The 16,710-nt window shown below is 39.5% G+C and overlaps 1 protein-coding gene across 1 annotated transcript in view; it reads left to right on the forward strand.

Moving 5' to 3' along the window:
• Positions 1-971: 971 nt before the first annotated feature.
• trpc4a (transient receptor potential cation channel, subfamily C, member 4a) overlaps positions 972-16,710 on the forward strand; it is a 28,076-nt gene continuing 12,337 nt past the window's right edge. Inside the window, exons 1-6 of the mRNA XM_006800103.2 lie at positions 972-1,553; positions 4,408-4,637; positions 5,683-5,901; positions 11,924-12,064; positions 13,522-13,698; positions 14,618-14,818. Coding sequence (XP_006800166.2) covers positions 4,479-4,637; positions 5,683-5,901; positions 11,924-12,064; positions 13,522-13,698; positions 14,618-14,818 — 897 coding nt within the window. The 5' untranslated portion in view covers positions 972-1,553; positions 4,408-4,478. The remainder of the gene's footprint in view (positions 1,554-4,407; positions 4,638-5,682; positions 5,902-11,923; positions 12,065-13,521; positions 13,699-14,617; positions 14,819-16,710) is intronic.

Consider the following 16,710-nt stretch of genomic DNA (forward strand, 5'->3'; position numbering starts at 1 on the left):
GAATGATTACGTTGACTAGCTGTGAATGAGCAAGAGCAGAGTACAAAGGAAGATGGATAAGCGGTCAAAGCCCATATATCTTTTTTGTATCCAGTCCGCACAAACAATGTGTGGATCCAGTGTATCTGTCCTGGCAGAAGCAAACAGTGAATAATCAAACGCTCTCTGTAGCCAAATGAGTGTCCCCAGTGACATTTCATTGTGACCGGACCTGCAGTTTAAATGCATTTTCTGCCAACATAAACTCTCACACAGCAAAACACAAAGACCGAGTCTGGCCGGGAGACTCTTTGAACATGACTGTTTAAACTTTCAACAACATTACACACTTTTAAGAAGAATTTATAACACAGCCAAATGTGTAGATCAGGGAGGGAGAGAGGAACTGTGTTTGAAGAAGGCCTGGTGAACTGTTTAGTGCCAAATCCAAGGACCTGAAGTTTGTCCAGGTCACTGATAATTAAGACAGAAGGGATGTGAGCTGCCTCAGTCAATTCTCTTCATATAGGCATCCATAGTATAACTGACATAAACAAATCAGTAAAACACAGTGAACCTGGTTTAAGCCTGATTAGGTGATTAATCCCAAAGAGTTCTTCTAGTCATTCCAATTCTTAAAACATTCAAATAGTAAGTGAGTCTGGTGAATATTCTACATATGTCTCTTTTCTCCACATCAATTTGAGTTGAATTCCGAATTGTGTGTCAGTTTTAAACGCCTTTAATCAAAAATAACTAATCGGATTGATATTTATGTGATTTTTAGTGATTTTTCCTGGCTTCTGATGCTAATCAAATTCCCACAACTCATTGGATAAGCAGCTGAATGTGAAGGTGGAATCATGTAGTTTGTAAAGTGTAACTTTCATTCAGTGGAAGTGAGACTAAACGCCTGGCTGACTTGCTTGCTAAGATGTTTTTTTTCTCCCTTTCCTCTTGCAGTGCCACTGTGTTCGATGCGTCTCCAAGTGCGCACAACCCGTCTGCAGCAGCATTATTCCGCAGACCGCCTGCCAGGCATCTGGCTGCTCTGCGTTTATTTCTGGAGGCGCTGCTTTTCGCTCAATCACCTCCAACAGGTGGATAAGAACACTGGTGGATGTACACCCTGGGGAAAACTGGAGGCGTTGAAAAAACAGGTGTAATCCACCGAGGGAACTTGGTTGTTGTTGTTGCCTATTTTCGTCTCCAGGATTTGTTGCGCGGTGAGTTTAATGCGGTGTGAGCCGGTCTGCGTTTTTCCCCGCACCCCCTCCTTAAAAGACGGAATGGAAATCGTGATTAAACCTGACCAAATGTGGATTCTCGGGAGGAGTGCTAAGAAGTCTCCAAAAAACGAGAAGGAAGAATGCGTACTTCACTAAAAAAAAAAAAACAACAGGAAAAAGACGCGCTGACATCTCTAACACTAACAAGCGGGATTTTCACACTGCTGTTTCTACATTTATGGGGACACAAATTCCAAGAAGTTGAGGCGAATTATTTTCATGCTGTTTTCCACAGGAAGACCACTGAGCTCCCTGAGCGAAGTTCCAATGTCCATCATCCCAAAGGTTTGTCATTTGCTTCTGTGTACTACTACTGATCTTTGACTATATAAGACTCTTCAGCAGACAAGAGTAAGGCATGTTACCCTCGGAAGATTTCTGATAAAAAATCAAAACCGTGGCAGTTTAATGATTGTTTTCACTCGTACTGTAAGCGCAGTGGGCTTTAAATATGCTGCATGGTCTGCTGGAAATCCATTCGATGCTGCTTGAGAACTACAACTTTCAGAATAAAAGATTCCCTGCCGTGGCGTTGGTGCGCTGCTGCACCGTGTAATCAAACAGCTGAGATTTCCCATTTCCAAATAATGCATTGAATTCGCCAAACTCATTAGGGAAAGAGAGCCAGTGCACAGAAAGGCTACCTCTGTATGTGCGCGCGCGTGTGCGTGCGTGGTTATGTGTATTGGCTCGTGCGCTACTGAGCGTGGGCGCCTGCGTGTGCGTTTCAGTATTTGCACACAGAGCTATCAGCAGGCCGTACCTTTTGTAGTGTTTCTGCTTGGCTGGCAGCTTCCCTTAATAGCGGCTGTCTTTTGAGGCAGGTCTTCTGTCGCAGGTTCAAGCAAGCACCAGAAAATATAACATAACCCTCACACTGCAATATGTAGCCTGATCTAATCTGTGTGTCAGATAAACACTAAAACACACTCTTGTCTAAAACATTATAGTATTTTAGCAAACAAATGAAAACCAATATAGTTAGGTCACAGAGAACACTGATGATGTAACTTACTGTGTTGTTTTTGAGCAAAATTAAATTATAATTTTGTTTTTTTAAACACAGATACACATTGTTTTGTTTGGCTTGTGCTTTGCTACTTGTTTTTATCATAAACCCCTTGTTGTACTGAAAGCAGAGTTTAGTTTTCTGCTAAACAGACTCCTTATGTTGACAGTTGCATGCAATTACTCATACAGGTAAACTGGTCTCTGTCAAATCAAACTAAGGATCTCAGATGAGGTATGAAATGCTGCCATCAAAATGCAGGTCCAGACAGGATCAAAGGAAAATATTGTTTTCCTTTAATATTATCCACTTTTAAGACTTTTAATCAATCTTAGACATTCTCTGCTCCTATAGATGATCAATCATGTTCAACATCTGAATTCTTAACAGCAGACTGAAAAAAAGACAAGTTCTCACACCTAAAACTGAAAGCATAACCAATCACAGCTTGTTTATTTAAATTAAATCTTTGTTACAGTGTTTTACAAAGTCCTCCTTTTAACAGCGGCTAATGCTAGAAGTTTGATATCACACTGATGATTATGAAAGAAGGACTTGACCACTTGAAGCAGATTAACTCAGAAAGACAGGAAACACCAGGGAAACAAACTATATCCAAACCTACCATGTTCTCATATCAGTAAAAGAGCCAATAATGATAGCATCAAAAGTTTTGAACTGTGCCTTTAAATGTGCTATTTTAGGATGTGGGACTATGGGCACAGCATGAATATTTTTACTCATATTTATTAAAGAAATCGCTGCATTTCGGCTTGTTCTCATAAACTAATTAGGCTCATTATTTTTCAGATAGATGCAGTAATGAGTTGTCCTGAGACGGTGGGAAGAGAGAGAGGGGAGCCTTTAGACACTAACTACTTCAACCTCTTGTTTTTTGTTATGTTTACTACTGTGCAGCGTTTTCCACTTAATGTTGTTTTTGACTCACCTGGTTTATATTTCGCCCTCATCTCCGGCACTTTCTGTGTTCTTGTCTGCTTTGCTCATTTTGGTTTTAAATTCTCTGAGGGCTGTCAGAATATTTTGGAAATATGTTCAGAGGTGACAGTCGACACATCCGCACAGATGCTAGTTTTCAGTCATTATTATGGTTGCTCCAGTTTTGAATTTTAAAATAGGTTTGTGACAGAAGCATTGTACTAATGCTGCTTTTCACACGATTTAAACAATATTATGTCATCTTTTTATCTACATTCAGTATTTCAATGTTACAATATATTTAGAGATGTTTTAGATTGTGAAGAACCCAGGGACTGTTGCCAGAGGAAATAAAACAAAGTGCATATTATTTGAGAAGATGCAACGTGTCGGTCAACTAGTAATGATTAAGCACATTACATAAAGCAGTTAGAAACTTGAGATTTAATGAATCATACCATCCAGTGCAGCTGCAAAGTATTTTCCTGCAGTGTGTGCTGTGTATCGTGATGGCTGTTTGTGAAACATGTTCAGAAGGAGCAGCCGCTGTCATGTCTACGCTTGATCTTTCTGCTTTAGTTTAGAGCTCTCCAACAGGACACCAGAGGAAAACAATGCAGTGGAGGTGTTTTTGATTTCTTTCCTACCTCACAACTTAAACATTTTTATCCTTGATTTTTGCCAGCATGTAAACATTGCCTGACATTAGATTCTGAGCGCTTGAAACTTGCTAAATGCTACAAGAACAATAAAAAGCATTTTTTCTTTATTTCCAAATAAAACCATAATATTTAAATGATTTATCATGTGTTGAACTCGACATCTGTCTAGGCTGTTCTCCACCTCTCACCCCATGACAGCTGACTCCTGACTGTCTTATTTCACTTGTCTACTTGTCATCTTATATTATATTTCTTCATTACTTATATTACATTTAAAATGACCTTTTATTCAACCGTAATTCTTGCACAGTTTTTAGGAAAACACTTATAAACAGGCAGTTCTTAATTAGATCATGTAGCGCATGTAATAAATGGAGAGGGGTCAACTACTGCTGTAGCTTCATCTCAGTATTACAGCCCTTTCTGCTCTGCATATGTATCCGCTGTCCTCTCTTTTCCTTCTTTTCCTACTTGTTATGCAAAAACCAACAACAAGCTTATTCTACAGCTTTGTCTCTATCCTCTCTAGTGTGAACCCCGGCAGCCCAGCAGCAGCTGTAGCAGTGTTAACAGGGTGCTGGTCAGCTGAAGCTTAGAGAGATGTCACAGCTCTACTACCGGCGGACTGACAGCTCCTCATACCGGGACCGAATCCCGTTGAGAATTGTGCGGGCCGAGTCGGAGCTGTCACCTTTGGAGAAAGCCTACCTTGGAGCCGTCGAGAAAGGGGACTATGCGAGTGTCAAGCAAGCACTTGAGGTGTGTGTGTTTGGGTGGAGGAATGGAGAAACTGACTGATAAAGGGACGAATTAATGCAGATGCATCAAGCTCAAAATTATGGATGAGGGAATGGCTCAATATTAAAGCGTTAATGTAATTTGATTGACGTGGAAGAGATTGGAAGATTCATGGGCAGGATGCAAAGTCATAATAATTGCTATGCATTTCAAATAATACGCAGGCTCTTTATAGAAACTAGTAGCAGAGACAAAGTGTTGGCAGGGAGCAGCTGCTTTGTAGTCCCGTAGCAACGGAGAGGCTGAAAATTGTAATATATCAGGACATGTCATCTAGCAATATAGTGACAAATGACATCACAATCCACCATAAAAACTTGTGATAGTTTGCCCGCTTGGCTTGTCCATATAGAGATTAAGAAGGGACATCTGCATTAATCTGATGTCTTTTTTTCCTTTCTTTAACATTTAAAAAGGTTATTGTTTTTATAAACTTGGAGAAAGTCATTTGCTTTAAATCTGTTCTGAAAACAAAAATCTCTATTTAAAAATGTTATATGCCCATTCTTACAACTTACTTTTTGTTGTGATATTTCTTAAAATATTGCGTGTGTAGGCAGCTAATGACAGAAAGCTACTTACAAGACAACAGTAAGTTAAAAAAGAAAAGTATAAAGTGTAAAATCAATGCAGCAGAAACATGGGGTACTCTTATTCCTACATTCCCCACAATTCAATCTGACTGCCAACAGTTCAACTGGATATTGAGTTGTGTTATGCCAGCAGTAGTGGCGAGCTTAGTCTTGTGCTGCTAGCTTCAAATGCAGATACAAAAGAGAAGTGAGCTACAGAGATCTGATAAACTCACTCCCACTCCACTCCTCCAGATTCAGAGGAAAAACTACAAACTTTTAGTAGCTTGTTCAGTTACAAAAGGTGCGAAGAGTTTACAGTTCCTTTCAAAAATGTTCATTCCCTGTGTGTCTTCCTCCATAATCAATGAGCCCCAGAGTCCCAGAGTAGGTCTTGAAACAAACTCTGGCTTTCAACCACTTTATTTTGGCAGGAGGCTGAGATCTACTTCAAGATCAACATCAACTGCATCGACCCTCTCGGCCGCACAGCTCTGCTGATTGCCATTGAGAACGAGAACCTGGAAATCATCGAACTCTTGCTGAGCTTCAACGTGTATGTTGGCGACGCCCTGCTGCATGCAATTCGCAAGGAAGTGGTGGGAGCTGTGGAGCTGCTGCTAAATCACAAGAAGCCGAGTGGTGGCATGCAGGTGAGGAAGGGACGGAGGAAAGTGGAAAAAGTTGCATATTAACATAAATCGGCAAACGCCTCTCTGCCGAGACTGTTCTCGGCTGTACAGGTTGGAGACATGCTAGCAGGGAAACAATAGTTGACATTTATTTTCTCTCCAAGTTATTAGCATTTTTTTTTTTTTTTTTTTGCTTTTCCAACGAATTGTTTTATGTTTCTGTCCTTTTAGTAGTTAATTGCATTTTTTAATTTTGGGTTTTGTTTTTTTTTTTGCTGTTTTTAAGTGCAGTGTTTAAATCATTTGTGTGCCAGGACCTGTGCCAGTTTCATTTGTAGCCAACATAATAACATTCTCCTGGCTAGTACAGTGTACCATTTAATAAATGCACTGCCTTTATCATTTATCGTAAGCTGAATTAATCGAATGCCCGCATTAATGAATGATTAACATTTTAAAAAAATCCTTTACTCTTTATGTTTAGAGCATTACTTCCAAAGTATTCCCACCTTAAAGCTGCAAATGGCAAAAAGAGCCGGAATATACAGGTGCAGCTCTCATCCTCCCTTTGCCCTCTACTCTCTCCACCCTCAGGCCCTCCCACGAAAAGAGCACATTTGATACGTGTGCTCAGCAGAAGCTGTGAGCTGCATCAACATTAAATTGAATTAGACACAGCTGTGCCTGATTGTTTGGATGTCGTTCGCAGAAGGCTTAAATATTTGCAACATTCAATTCAAACATTTAACCTTCATCAACAAAACCTATCCAGTCACTATGAATATGGTTAGATAAAAGAGGGAAACGTCCTGTAAACACAGAATTTTGAAAAGTTTTCTTTCAGTGTCAAATAGAGATGTTCAAAGGTAAATCAGAGCATGGTAGAGCAATAAGACAAATAATGGTCCTAAACGGGGTTGTATTCTAATATCACTGACACACATGCAAACTGACTAAGTTAGCAGTCCTGTTTTCAGTATGGTACCGTATTTTTCGGACCATAAGGCGCACTGGATGATAAGGTGCATTAAGTAAAGCAAAACAGTCAGATAAGTCAAACTTTACTCAACTCATTCTTCTAGCTACCTCCACTTCTGTACCATTGATTCATTAATGTTGAATTCTCTCGCACCTGCTCTGTTCCCATGTTGTTGCAGTATAATAATGACTAACCTCATATTTTGGATGGATTATCTCAGTTGTTCTCCTAACTGAAGTTTGGTCCGTTTACAGCACCCTGCCATGCGATTGCATTTGTCCCTAACCATCAGGAACCCTCACACTAACTTATCGAGTGGTAAAAAGTTAGCGATCATCCTCCAGCTTCACTGTGTTTATGTTATGCTAACATAGCTGTGTTGCTAGCGATCACATAGCACATCATTATATACCAGCTAGTCCCATTTTAGTAACCCTACAAAAGTCACGGCTGTTTAGTTTTCTGTCTTCATTGGAAGTGATAGCAGAGCTGTACGTTTTATTTTTTTTTCCAGAAATCTCTCAGTCAGAACATGCTTATATCATGTTTAGGTGGAAACTAGCGAGCTAACTTCCTGCTTACATCTAACTCCGTTAAATTTAAGTTCTGTTTTCATGGATGCCTGGATGTTAAACTTAATTGTTACTCCGGGTAAAGCAGCAACATTGATCATTTTATTAAAGATGAAAGAATTTAGACAGTTTTTAACTCTCAGTGATGCCGCAGTGTTCGTTTGACTTTGGGACTGGAAGCGGAGTTTGGACCCAGATTACTCCGCAAGGCTCCTGACTACAGTAGCCGTAATGCTCCGTCAATCCATCGATGTGGCTTCGTAGCTTACCAAAATCATACCAAAACATTTTTGGCAGATTTTTGAGCGCCGTGTACCACATAAAATGAGTTCGAGGTCAGTAAGCGCAACCAGAATTCATACGTAAGGCGCGCTGTCAATTTTTGAGAAAATTTAAGGATTTTAAGTGCGCTTTATAGTCCAAAAAATACGGTAGATGGATGATCATTATGAATGATAATTTAAGTCCATCTTCCTTGTTCCACGTTTTGTGCAGTTATTTTAAATACAAGGTTGTTAACCTTTCCTGCACTATTTGGAAGAAAGTCTGTATGGATTTGCATACATAGTACAGCCATCAGGAAAGCGCTTTCTCTGAAAACCCTGTGATTGGCTAGAGTCTCCCACCACACTCAAGAGTTTCTAAATAATATTGGTGGAGCAAAGAGTATGCGCAGAAGTAGCTTCCTCTCCAACCGCTTGAATTACACTACATATAGATACATATAAGGTTATTATTGAATTTCTACCCAATGGCAGTAAAGGATTTCTGGATACTTTAGTTTTAAATCTAAAAACAACATCCAGCAGCTCAGGGACCTTCGTGACTGAATGATAAAGTGTGATTGCCAGTCCCAGTAAAGTACTGCTACTCACTGTATAGCTTATAAACTGAACGCAGTTGCCTGGAGCTTTTTAGACCATCCAGATTAACTGACCCAGTATTGCTGGCAACAACAAAAGCTGACACTCCAAAAAGCTGCTTCATAAGCCTTCTGTGTTTTGGAAAAGGAGTCTTACAGAGAGAGAGAGGTTTAATGAGCATGTTCACTCAGAGAAAATACACTGTTTAATTTAGGTTTTGCTCTTATTTACTCTAGGAAGGTTTCACATTAGTTTGTGGACCGCTATTCATTAATACTCCACTTATAGTAATGAACAGGAACAAAATGTGTCGAACTTTAGTTTCCGTTGACTTACTGCTCTGTGTGCTTTCACATGCACACATACGTCCTTCTTTTCCTCTCCCTGTGAGCAGTGATGATGGAGAGATGTTCCTCCTGTTCTCAACCTGTTGCAATAAGAGTTTTAATAAATGAAGTAAGCTCAAGTTAAAATTAAGTTGAACGAAAGTTGAAAAATGGAAGGAAGGGGGAAAATAATAAGCAGGAAAAGGCAGCATGAGCTCAAAGAGAAAGATTGGGATTGTTTGTCAAATGGATGAAATTTCCAGTCGGAACCGCTCAGCTGTGACATTAATCAGGTGGAACACTTTATCTTAATGCCTTCGTAAGATAGTGCTTTTTTCCATCCACTGAGTAGGCTGCGAAAACAGATCACTCTAGTGCCACCATATCACTCCAATAGAAGCTCATTGATTATATTAAAAAACTCTTTGGAAAAAGCACATCCTATCTGTTGCCAGTGTCTTCTCTGAGATTTATTAATACCAAGATTCATTTTGCGCTTGGCTGGAATTGTGTATATTTGTCTCTCTATTTTAAGCCGTCTGAATGACATGTTTGTAATAATCTCACAAGTGTTTTGGCTTATTTGTTTTCCGCTGAGGACCGCATGGATATCAGCTTTTTAAATAGCTCCATGTATTATCCTCTGAGAGCAGATATGCATCTGTCAATGGCAAACAATGGATTTCACACAGCTTCTCAGTTGCATGACCTTCGGGTGGTTTTGAGTTTTGTTTTTATTTTATTTTATTTTTTTCCATCTTTGTCTTTTTCCATCAGCCATATAAGAGTGTTTATGGAAGGAAATCCTTCTCCTTCCTACATAACACAGAGCATGATGCGGAGTAAATGCATTCATGCTCGCTTGAATCTGAGACTTGAGCTTATTTTCCGCAGTGTAATTCAAAAACCGCCCGGCGTCCCATTTTTACACCAGTTCTATCTAAACATTTGTGATGATGTCGGGTGACAGTAGAAAACTAGCAGGGAGGCTCAAAATAGAGCACGGTAAAAACAAAAGTAACCGCACACTCTGCTGCTGCAGATGCCATTGTTGTATTTTTAATCAGTATGCTTATGGTGGATTCCCTATGAGTAACAAATATGTGTTACTCAGAAGAGTGGGCTTTTTATTTTCCTTTCTCCACAATTACCATAGTTTCACATATATCAGTTTGCTTGGGCACAGGCCAAGGCTGTTTGATGTAGATTATTTGATGTCCCACCTCTTCCCACATGGAGAACAGAATGTATATACTGTAGCTTATTAGATCACCCACCTCTGCGAAATGTGGCGACTCTTAGACATGGCTCTGTGCCACGCTTTAGAGTTGCTGCTGCACTGTGACTGCTCTGAGAGTAAGCTACCCAAGTAATTAGTGTCCCTGTGTGATATAATGATTTTTGGATGCTATATGAATGATGAAACATTTTGGAGAAAATGAACCAAAACCCCTGGAGAACAATTCTTCATGCTTTGTTCCTCAGTGAGCAGTGGTGACAAAGGCTTACTATTTCTGCTTCTGCTTATAATTGGCTGCTTGCAAGTGAAATATTGTTAAAACATCTCAGATCATGTCTTAACTGTGACTTATACTGTCATGCCTATAGTTGGTCTTTTAGGATTTAATAGCTTTATTTAGCTTTGCAAATAATAAAGAGTCTAGGTCTTTTTTTACTTTCTTTTTTGTGTACGTATTTTTGATAGAAATAAATCTTTTTAAAATATAGGTGTTCAGCTGTTTTTAAACATGAATATGTAATCAGCCACCTACATGGCAGCAGCCCCGTGCATTTAGGCATATAGACATGGTCAATGCAGGCTGCTGAAGTCCAAATAGAGCATCAGAATGGGGGAAAAATTATCTAAGTGACTTTGAATATGGCATTGTTGTTTGTGCCACACTGGCTGGTATTTCAAGCGATAATCTACTGGGATTTTCCCACACTGCCATCTCTAGGGTTTAAAGAGAATGGCCTGAAAAAAGAAAACAGTTTTTCTATGGGTGAAAATGTCTTTTTTAACATTTGATAGAATGTTAAACCCAGATAGAGGCAGAATTTGGTGCAAAAGACATCAAAGCATGGATCCAACCTGGCTTAGTTAGTGGTGGTGGTATAAATGTGTGGGAGGGGTATATTCTCTCGGCACACTTTATGCCACCTGAGCATTGTTTAAACACAACAGCTTACCTGAGTTTTGTTGCTGACCATATCCATTGCGTTATGACATCAGTGTTAACACACTTGGTCGTAAAACGCAAATCATCTCAAAGTGGTTTCCTGGATGTGACAGTGAGCTCTCTGTGCTCAAAGTACTCGCTGTTCTCCGCTGTCGCCAGATTACAATCCAACAGAGCACCTTTGGGATATGGCAGAACGGGACTTTGTGCAGGTGCAGGTGACAAATCTGCAGCAGCTGCCAATATGGACCAAGATCTCTGAGAAATGTTTCCAGCACCTTGTTGGGTCTGTGCCACAAAGATACAAGCAAGGTGCTTCCAATAAAGTGGCAACTGAGTGTATGTCAGTGTTAGCACAGTCAGATCGAAATACATCAGAACTAATGGGGAAAATGCAGATATATCTATAGGGCATGATTTAAATGAGGAGTTTTGTTAGACTATCATACAGTGCCCTTTGCTGTTTTAATGGAAAAACACCCTGAGTATATAATTAACTATGATTGTAAGGTGTCTGTGAAGGTTCTCAGTCATCCAGGTCATTGTAGTCAAAGGAGCTTGCAAAGAAAAGCGTCTGGACTTCTTTAAGTTGCTTGAAGACGTTTCACCTCTGCCATTATTCTGCCTTGAGTTGCTAAGCAGGTCCTTACCTATTCCATGTTTACCCTCCAATCATTCTTGAGCTGTCTTCTCTCTCTTCTCCCATTCTCCCTCACCACAGAATCAGATAACAGGCCTTCAATTAAAAGAATTAAAAAGGCACAGCTTACTCCTCTGCTGCCCGCACCTGTATCCCCCCTCTTGAATGATATGGGAATTGAAAAAGGACTTAGCTGGAGTGGGTGATAAGAGGGATAGGTAGAATGAGTTTCTCTCTGAGCATAATTCCCTCTGAAATGTGTTAAACGCTGATGCATCTCGCTTTGCTGTTGCTGGTGCCCCTTACAAAAGCCTTATATGGAAGGCATTTTGTCTTTTTCCAAGGGGACAATTTCTTGTTTGGATTTCAACTATCTATACCTCCAGGAGCTAAAAGCCCCAGGTACTGTGCAGGTCAGCGCCTATTGTATTTCTTTGACAGCTTTGTTCACATGTGCTGTCATTCTCTCATCTCCCTGCAAAGGTTCCACCGATCTTACTGGACAAGCAGTTCTCTGACTTCACCCCTGACATCACTCCTATCATTCTTGCTGCACACACCAACAACTATGAAATTATCAAGCTTCTGGTGCAGAAAGGTGTGTCTATGCCACAGCCACATGAGGTGAGTGAACCATTTGTCTCTAATATCTCTATGCAAGATACCATAGTTACACATATAAAAGTGTGGGTTCAAAGACACAAATTATGGATTTTTTCTTCTGTATACCACCACAGTGGATTCTAAAACAAACATCTAATATGTGCTTGAAGTGCAGGGTTTTATAAAAGGTAATTAAAGCCATTTCCAGAGGCTCAGAAGTCATTGGGGTAATAAACAGTTTTATAACCAGGTGATGCCTGTTTCCTGGTTATTCCATGAAAACGTAAGTAGATAAAATATATGGATTCGATTACAAGATTAACTTAAATTTATTAGGTTTTAATTTGAATTCTCACTATGAGGTCCACAGAGATCTTGATGTGAGCGAAAGAAGCTATTATTAACCCGAAAACACAAAATAAACCTATTAGAGACATCGTAAAACTTTAGCTGCTGTGGCCAAATAAACACTCTGTTACATTCTTAAAAAGAAAGAGTTCACTGACCAGCTTAACAACACCAAAAGACAGCATTAGTGAGAATTATGGTTAAGAAAAACAAATTCAAAACATCAAACCAAGTCAGAAATACTCTTAAGGAGGCAGAAGAATCACTGTCAACAATCAAGACAGAGATAAATAGAGAGTTTTTAAGACAAGGTGCAAACCACTGTCTATGTTAAAGAACACAACAGCCTCTCATAAAAAATTTAAGAAAGCCTGCAGAGTTCTGAAGGGAGATAAAGTTACGATTAACTTGTGCCAGAATGATGGGAAGACAAGAGAATAAAGAAGGAGAGAAGCAGGTCCTAAACCGAAGCAGACCACATCATCTGTCAAACATGGTGCAGTCATTTTTATGACATGACCATGTATGGCTGCCAGTAGAGCCAGTTTACTAGTGTTTATTGATGATGTGACTGCTGATAGAAGTAACAAGATGAATTGTGATGAAGTGTACAGGGCTTTGCTCTCTGCTCAGATTCAGCCAAATGCTGCAAAACTGATGGGATGATGCTTTACAGTGCAAATGGGTAATGACCCGAAGGGTGCTACAAACACAAAACAAGTATTTCTCAAGAGAGATAAATGGGAGATTCTTCAAAGTCATTTGCATGATATTTACCCAGCAGAGCATGCCTTTCAGTACTAAAGACAAAGCATCTGAAAATGGGGCACTGTGTAAAAAGATGGCTGTAATTCCTGAACTATTACTGTGATCCTATTGGTAAACCCCTTGAATTATAGCTGAAAGTATGCACTTTGTTTAATTTAAAATCTAATATGGCGGTGTATTTTTATAAAATGTAAATGTGCACATACATCTACAGGTTAGGTTGTCCCTTGAAGGTCTGAGTATCATATCTTGACATCCCAGAACAGCGGCTGATTTGCAAGACTGGAAGATGAGCCATTGCTAAACACAGAGAAGCCTCATTAAAATGTGTCCATGCGTCCACGTTTTGTTTGATGTTGCAGGTGCGCTGCAACTGTGTGGAGTGTGTGTCTAGTTCGGATGTGGACAGCCTGCGGCACTCGCGCTCACGACTCAACATCTACAAAGCACTGTCGAGTCCTTCACTAATTGCGCTCTCCAGCGAAGACCCCTTCCTAACCGCATTCAGGCTCAGCTGGGAGCTGCAGGAGCTCAGCAAGGTGAGGGCAAGAGAGGCAGCTAATAGTGAAGCTTGAGCATCAGTTGGTAAGATTTGATTCTGAGGAGCTGAAATACCAACAGTATGTATATTAATTAACCTTTTAAACCTTATATAATATGACTGCGTAACAAAAAAATGACCTTTCAATTTATTAGATAAGAATTCAAATAAATCCCTTATGTTGAATCTAATATTTAATAAGGATTTGAAAAAAGGTTATTGATATCTCCAGCTAAAATATAATAAAATGCTGTTATCTATGTATGTGCTCTACGATTTACAGACATTTTAGTTAGATAGGTCAACTGTTTTCCTCCAAGAGAACATGGCTAATAGAGGTGATCCATAAAAAGCGTATAAGCAAGACGTAAGAAATTTCCTGATGCAGAAAGTTGTCTATTACTATTACATAAAAGATAAATAATAACCATTAAACACATGAAAGTTCCTGTTTTATTTCTCTATTTAATATAGAATTTTTTTTTTTTTTTTTTTACAAAGGGTCCACAGAAGCAAAAAAGGACATTTTCAGTGAATGTGAAGTATGTCCAGGCAGTGAACTACAAGAAACTTTTTCTGTAATTTAAAAAACGTATTTATTTGTGCAGACAGATTTCTTTCATTTACTACAGCTCTATTAGTTTTATGTAGATAAACTGAGATGTACTGCTAAACTTGCACTCCTTTTTCTTTTAGTAATGGGATTAAACACAAAGTTAGACGAGTTTACATTGACAGAAAGGGGAGGTTCGCTGGTTTGGCCCACTTAAGATCAAAATCAGCTGTATGTGTTCCATGATATAAAATGAGTTTGACATCCCCAAGGCTTTTCCTGACATATTTACTCACATTTTACGTACTCCTGCTCTTCAGCACTACAGTGTTTGTTTTAAATCCACTCCATCTATTGCTTCCAGGTGGAGAATGAGTTTAAATCTGAGTATGAAGAGCTGTCCCAGCAGTGTAAGCAGTTTGCAAAAGACCTCCTGGATCAAACAAGGAGCTCCAGAGAGCTGGAGATGATCCTCAACTATAAAGATGATATCAGCTTATTGGAAGAGGAGGGCGCTAATGATCTGGCAAGACTTAAGCTAGCTATCAAATACCACCAAAAAGAGGTATGTGCAAAGTAAAATTATTATCCAGCAATGGTTGCATTGTATTGCATGTGTAATGTGGCTCCATGCTGTAGTGGGTAACACATTCACCTTAAACATGAAAGAGCCTCAGTTTGAGACCAGGAGCAGACACAAGCTGGCGAACTTGCTGTGCCGGTCCCAGCCCAGATAATTCGGAGGGTTGCATCAGGACGGGCATCTTTTGTAATAATCCGTCTGCTGTGGCAACCCGTTGGAAATAAGAGAGCAGGGAATAGTATAGTAATATTCAGCTTCTGAATAAATACTAATACAGAAGTGGGTGTATGACATGAGTGTCATATTTTGATATATGGCAGGCCTTCATATGTCTAATTTATACCATTAATACACAGACATATGGTAATGTGTAAAATTCCAGATGGGCAATGAGATGGGTTCCTTGTTTGTTTCTTTATTGCCGGGGCTGCAGGAAGGGGAAGGAAGCAGAGAATGTCATCCTGTTAGATATCAACAAAATTATCTTTTTCACACACACACACACACACACACACACACACACACACACACACACACACACACACACACACACCTACACACACAAACACTGCATCTCAGTCAAGTGTGCCCTCTTTTACCTTAAGGCCAATGAGAGTCAGATGAGACTGTAATATTACAGCTGTAGCGTTCCAAACTGTGTAAAATAGGAAATCATGTGGGTTTTCCACTAGTATTATTTTTCCTTCTGTCACATTGCTTAACAGTGTTTTCTTCATGATCCACTGTATAGCTGTTTTTGTTTTTTAGATTTTTGTAATAAAATGTCAACCTGCCAAATGTGAGTTTTGCTGAACCAAGCCAACGTGGTCTCGTCTGTGTCACTGTGAGCTGATGAGAAGTGCTGTAATTATGTTAGATTAGCATTGGGTTTAATGACATGAGGTGCAAAGGTCTTATAAGATTTTTAACTGTTTTCCCCTTGGCAGCTCACACAGATAACAAATGGGAATGAAGATTCCCGGATTAAATAACCAGAGTATTACAGTTGCAAGGCAAATATCTAATAAATAAATCCATGTTTGTATTGTAGCTGTAGACTGAGGATGTTTACTAATACCCTTAAAAAAGCATGTCAGAAATTTAGCTCACCATGCATGTCCATTGTTTAGGTTTGAGTTAGGGTCGGTTTCAAGTAAAGGAAAAGGCAATGAACTGTTGCATAAAGTTAATTACATGTATTCCCTTTATGATCTGGAAAGTTTAATACAGAGCAACTGCTTTTGAAGGAGTTGTAAACATGCCATATAAACACTTGCATTCACAGTCCAGATTTGAATTTCCTAGGGAGTAAATTGGGATCTTTTATTTAGCAGCTTTGTAGGCGCTGCATTGCAATTGAAATGGATGTAAATAATTGTGGTGGAAATGGTCCAAACGTGGTAACGTGGTAACAAAACAATATTCGGTTTTCTGGTCTGCTGATTTCATCCTTTTATTTCCACTGGGATGTAAAACCTTCCCCGGTGGGTAGAGCCATAAACAATAAAAATGCAAATAAGTTGATTTAATTCTTGTAAAGTGTATCTGTGGATTTTTGCATCTGCTCAATCTTCAGCATTCATCTCTAATTAATGCGGCACTCCCCTTCGGTTAGGTCCATGTCGTTATGAATGTTCCTGTTTGTGTTAAAAGCTACCGTAACACCCAAAGGCTAATGCAAAAGCCGAGCACGCTTTCCAGTGTCGTGATGGTGAATGTAGGAGATTTTTCGGTGACTTGCTAAGTTATGGGATGGCTAAAAGCAAGAAGAAGGGGTTAAATCGATTTTATACAACAGAATTGTTACGCTGCATATGAAGGTGAGGTAGGAAATGATGAAGAAGCAGACGCATCCCTCCCAGGAGCGACTAATA

Source organism: Neolamprologus brichardi, chromosome 10 (genome assembly GCF_056152115.1).
Source record: "Neolamprologus brichardi isolate AB-2024 chromosome 10, ASM5615211v1, whole genome shotgun sequence".
Taxonomy (NCBI): domain Eukaryota; kingdom Metazoa; phylum Chordata; class Actinopteri; order Cichliformes; family Cichlidae; genus Neolamprologus; species Neolamprologus brichardi.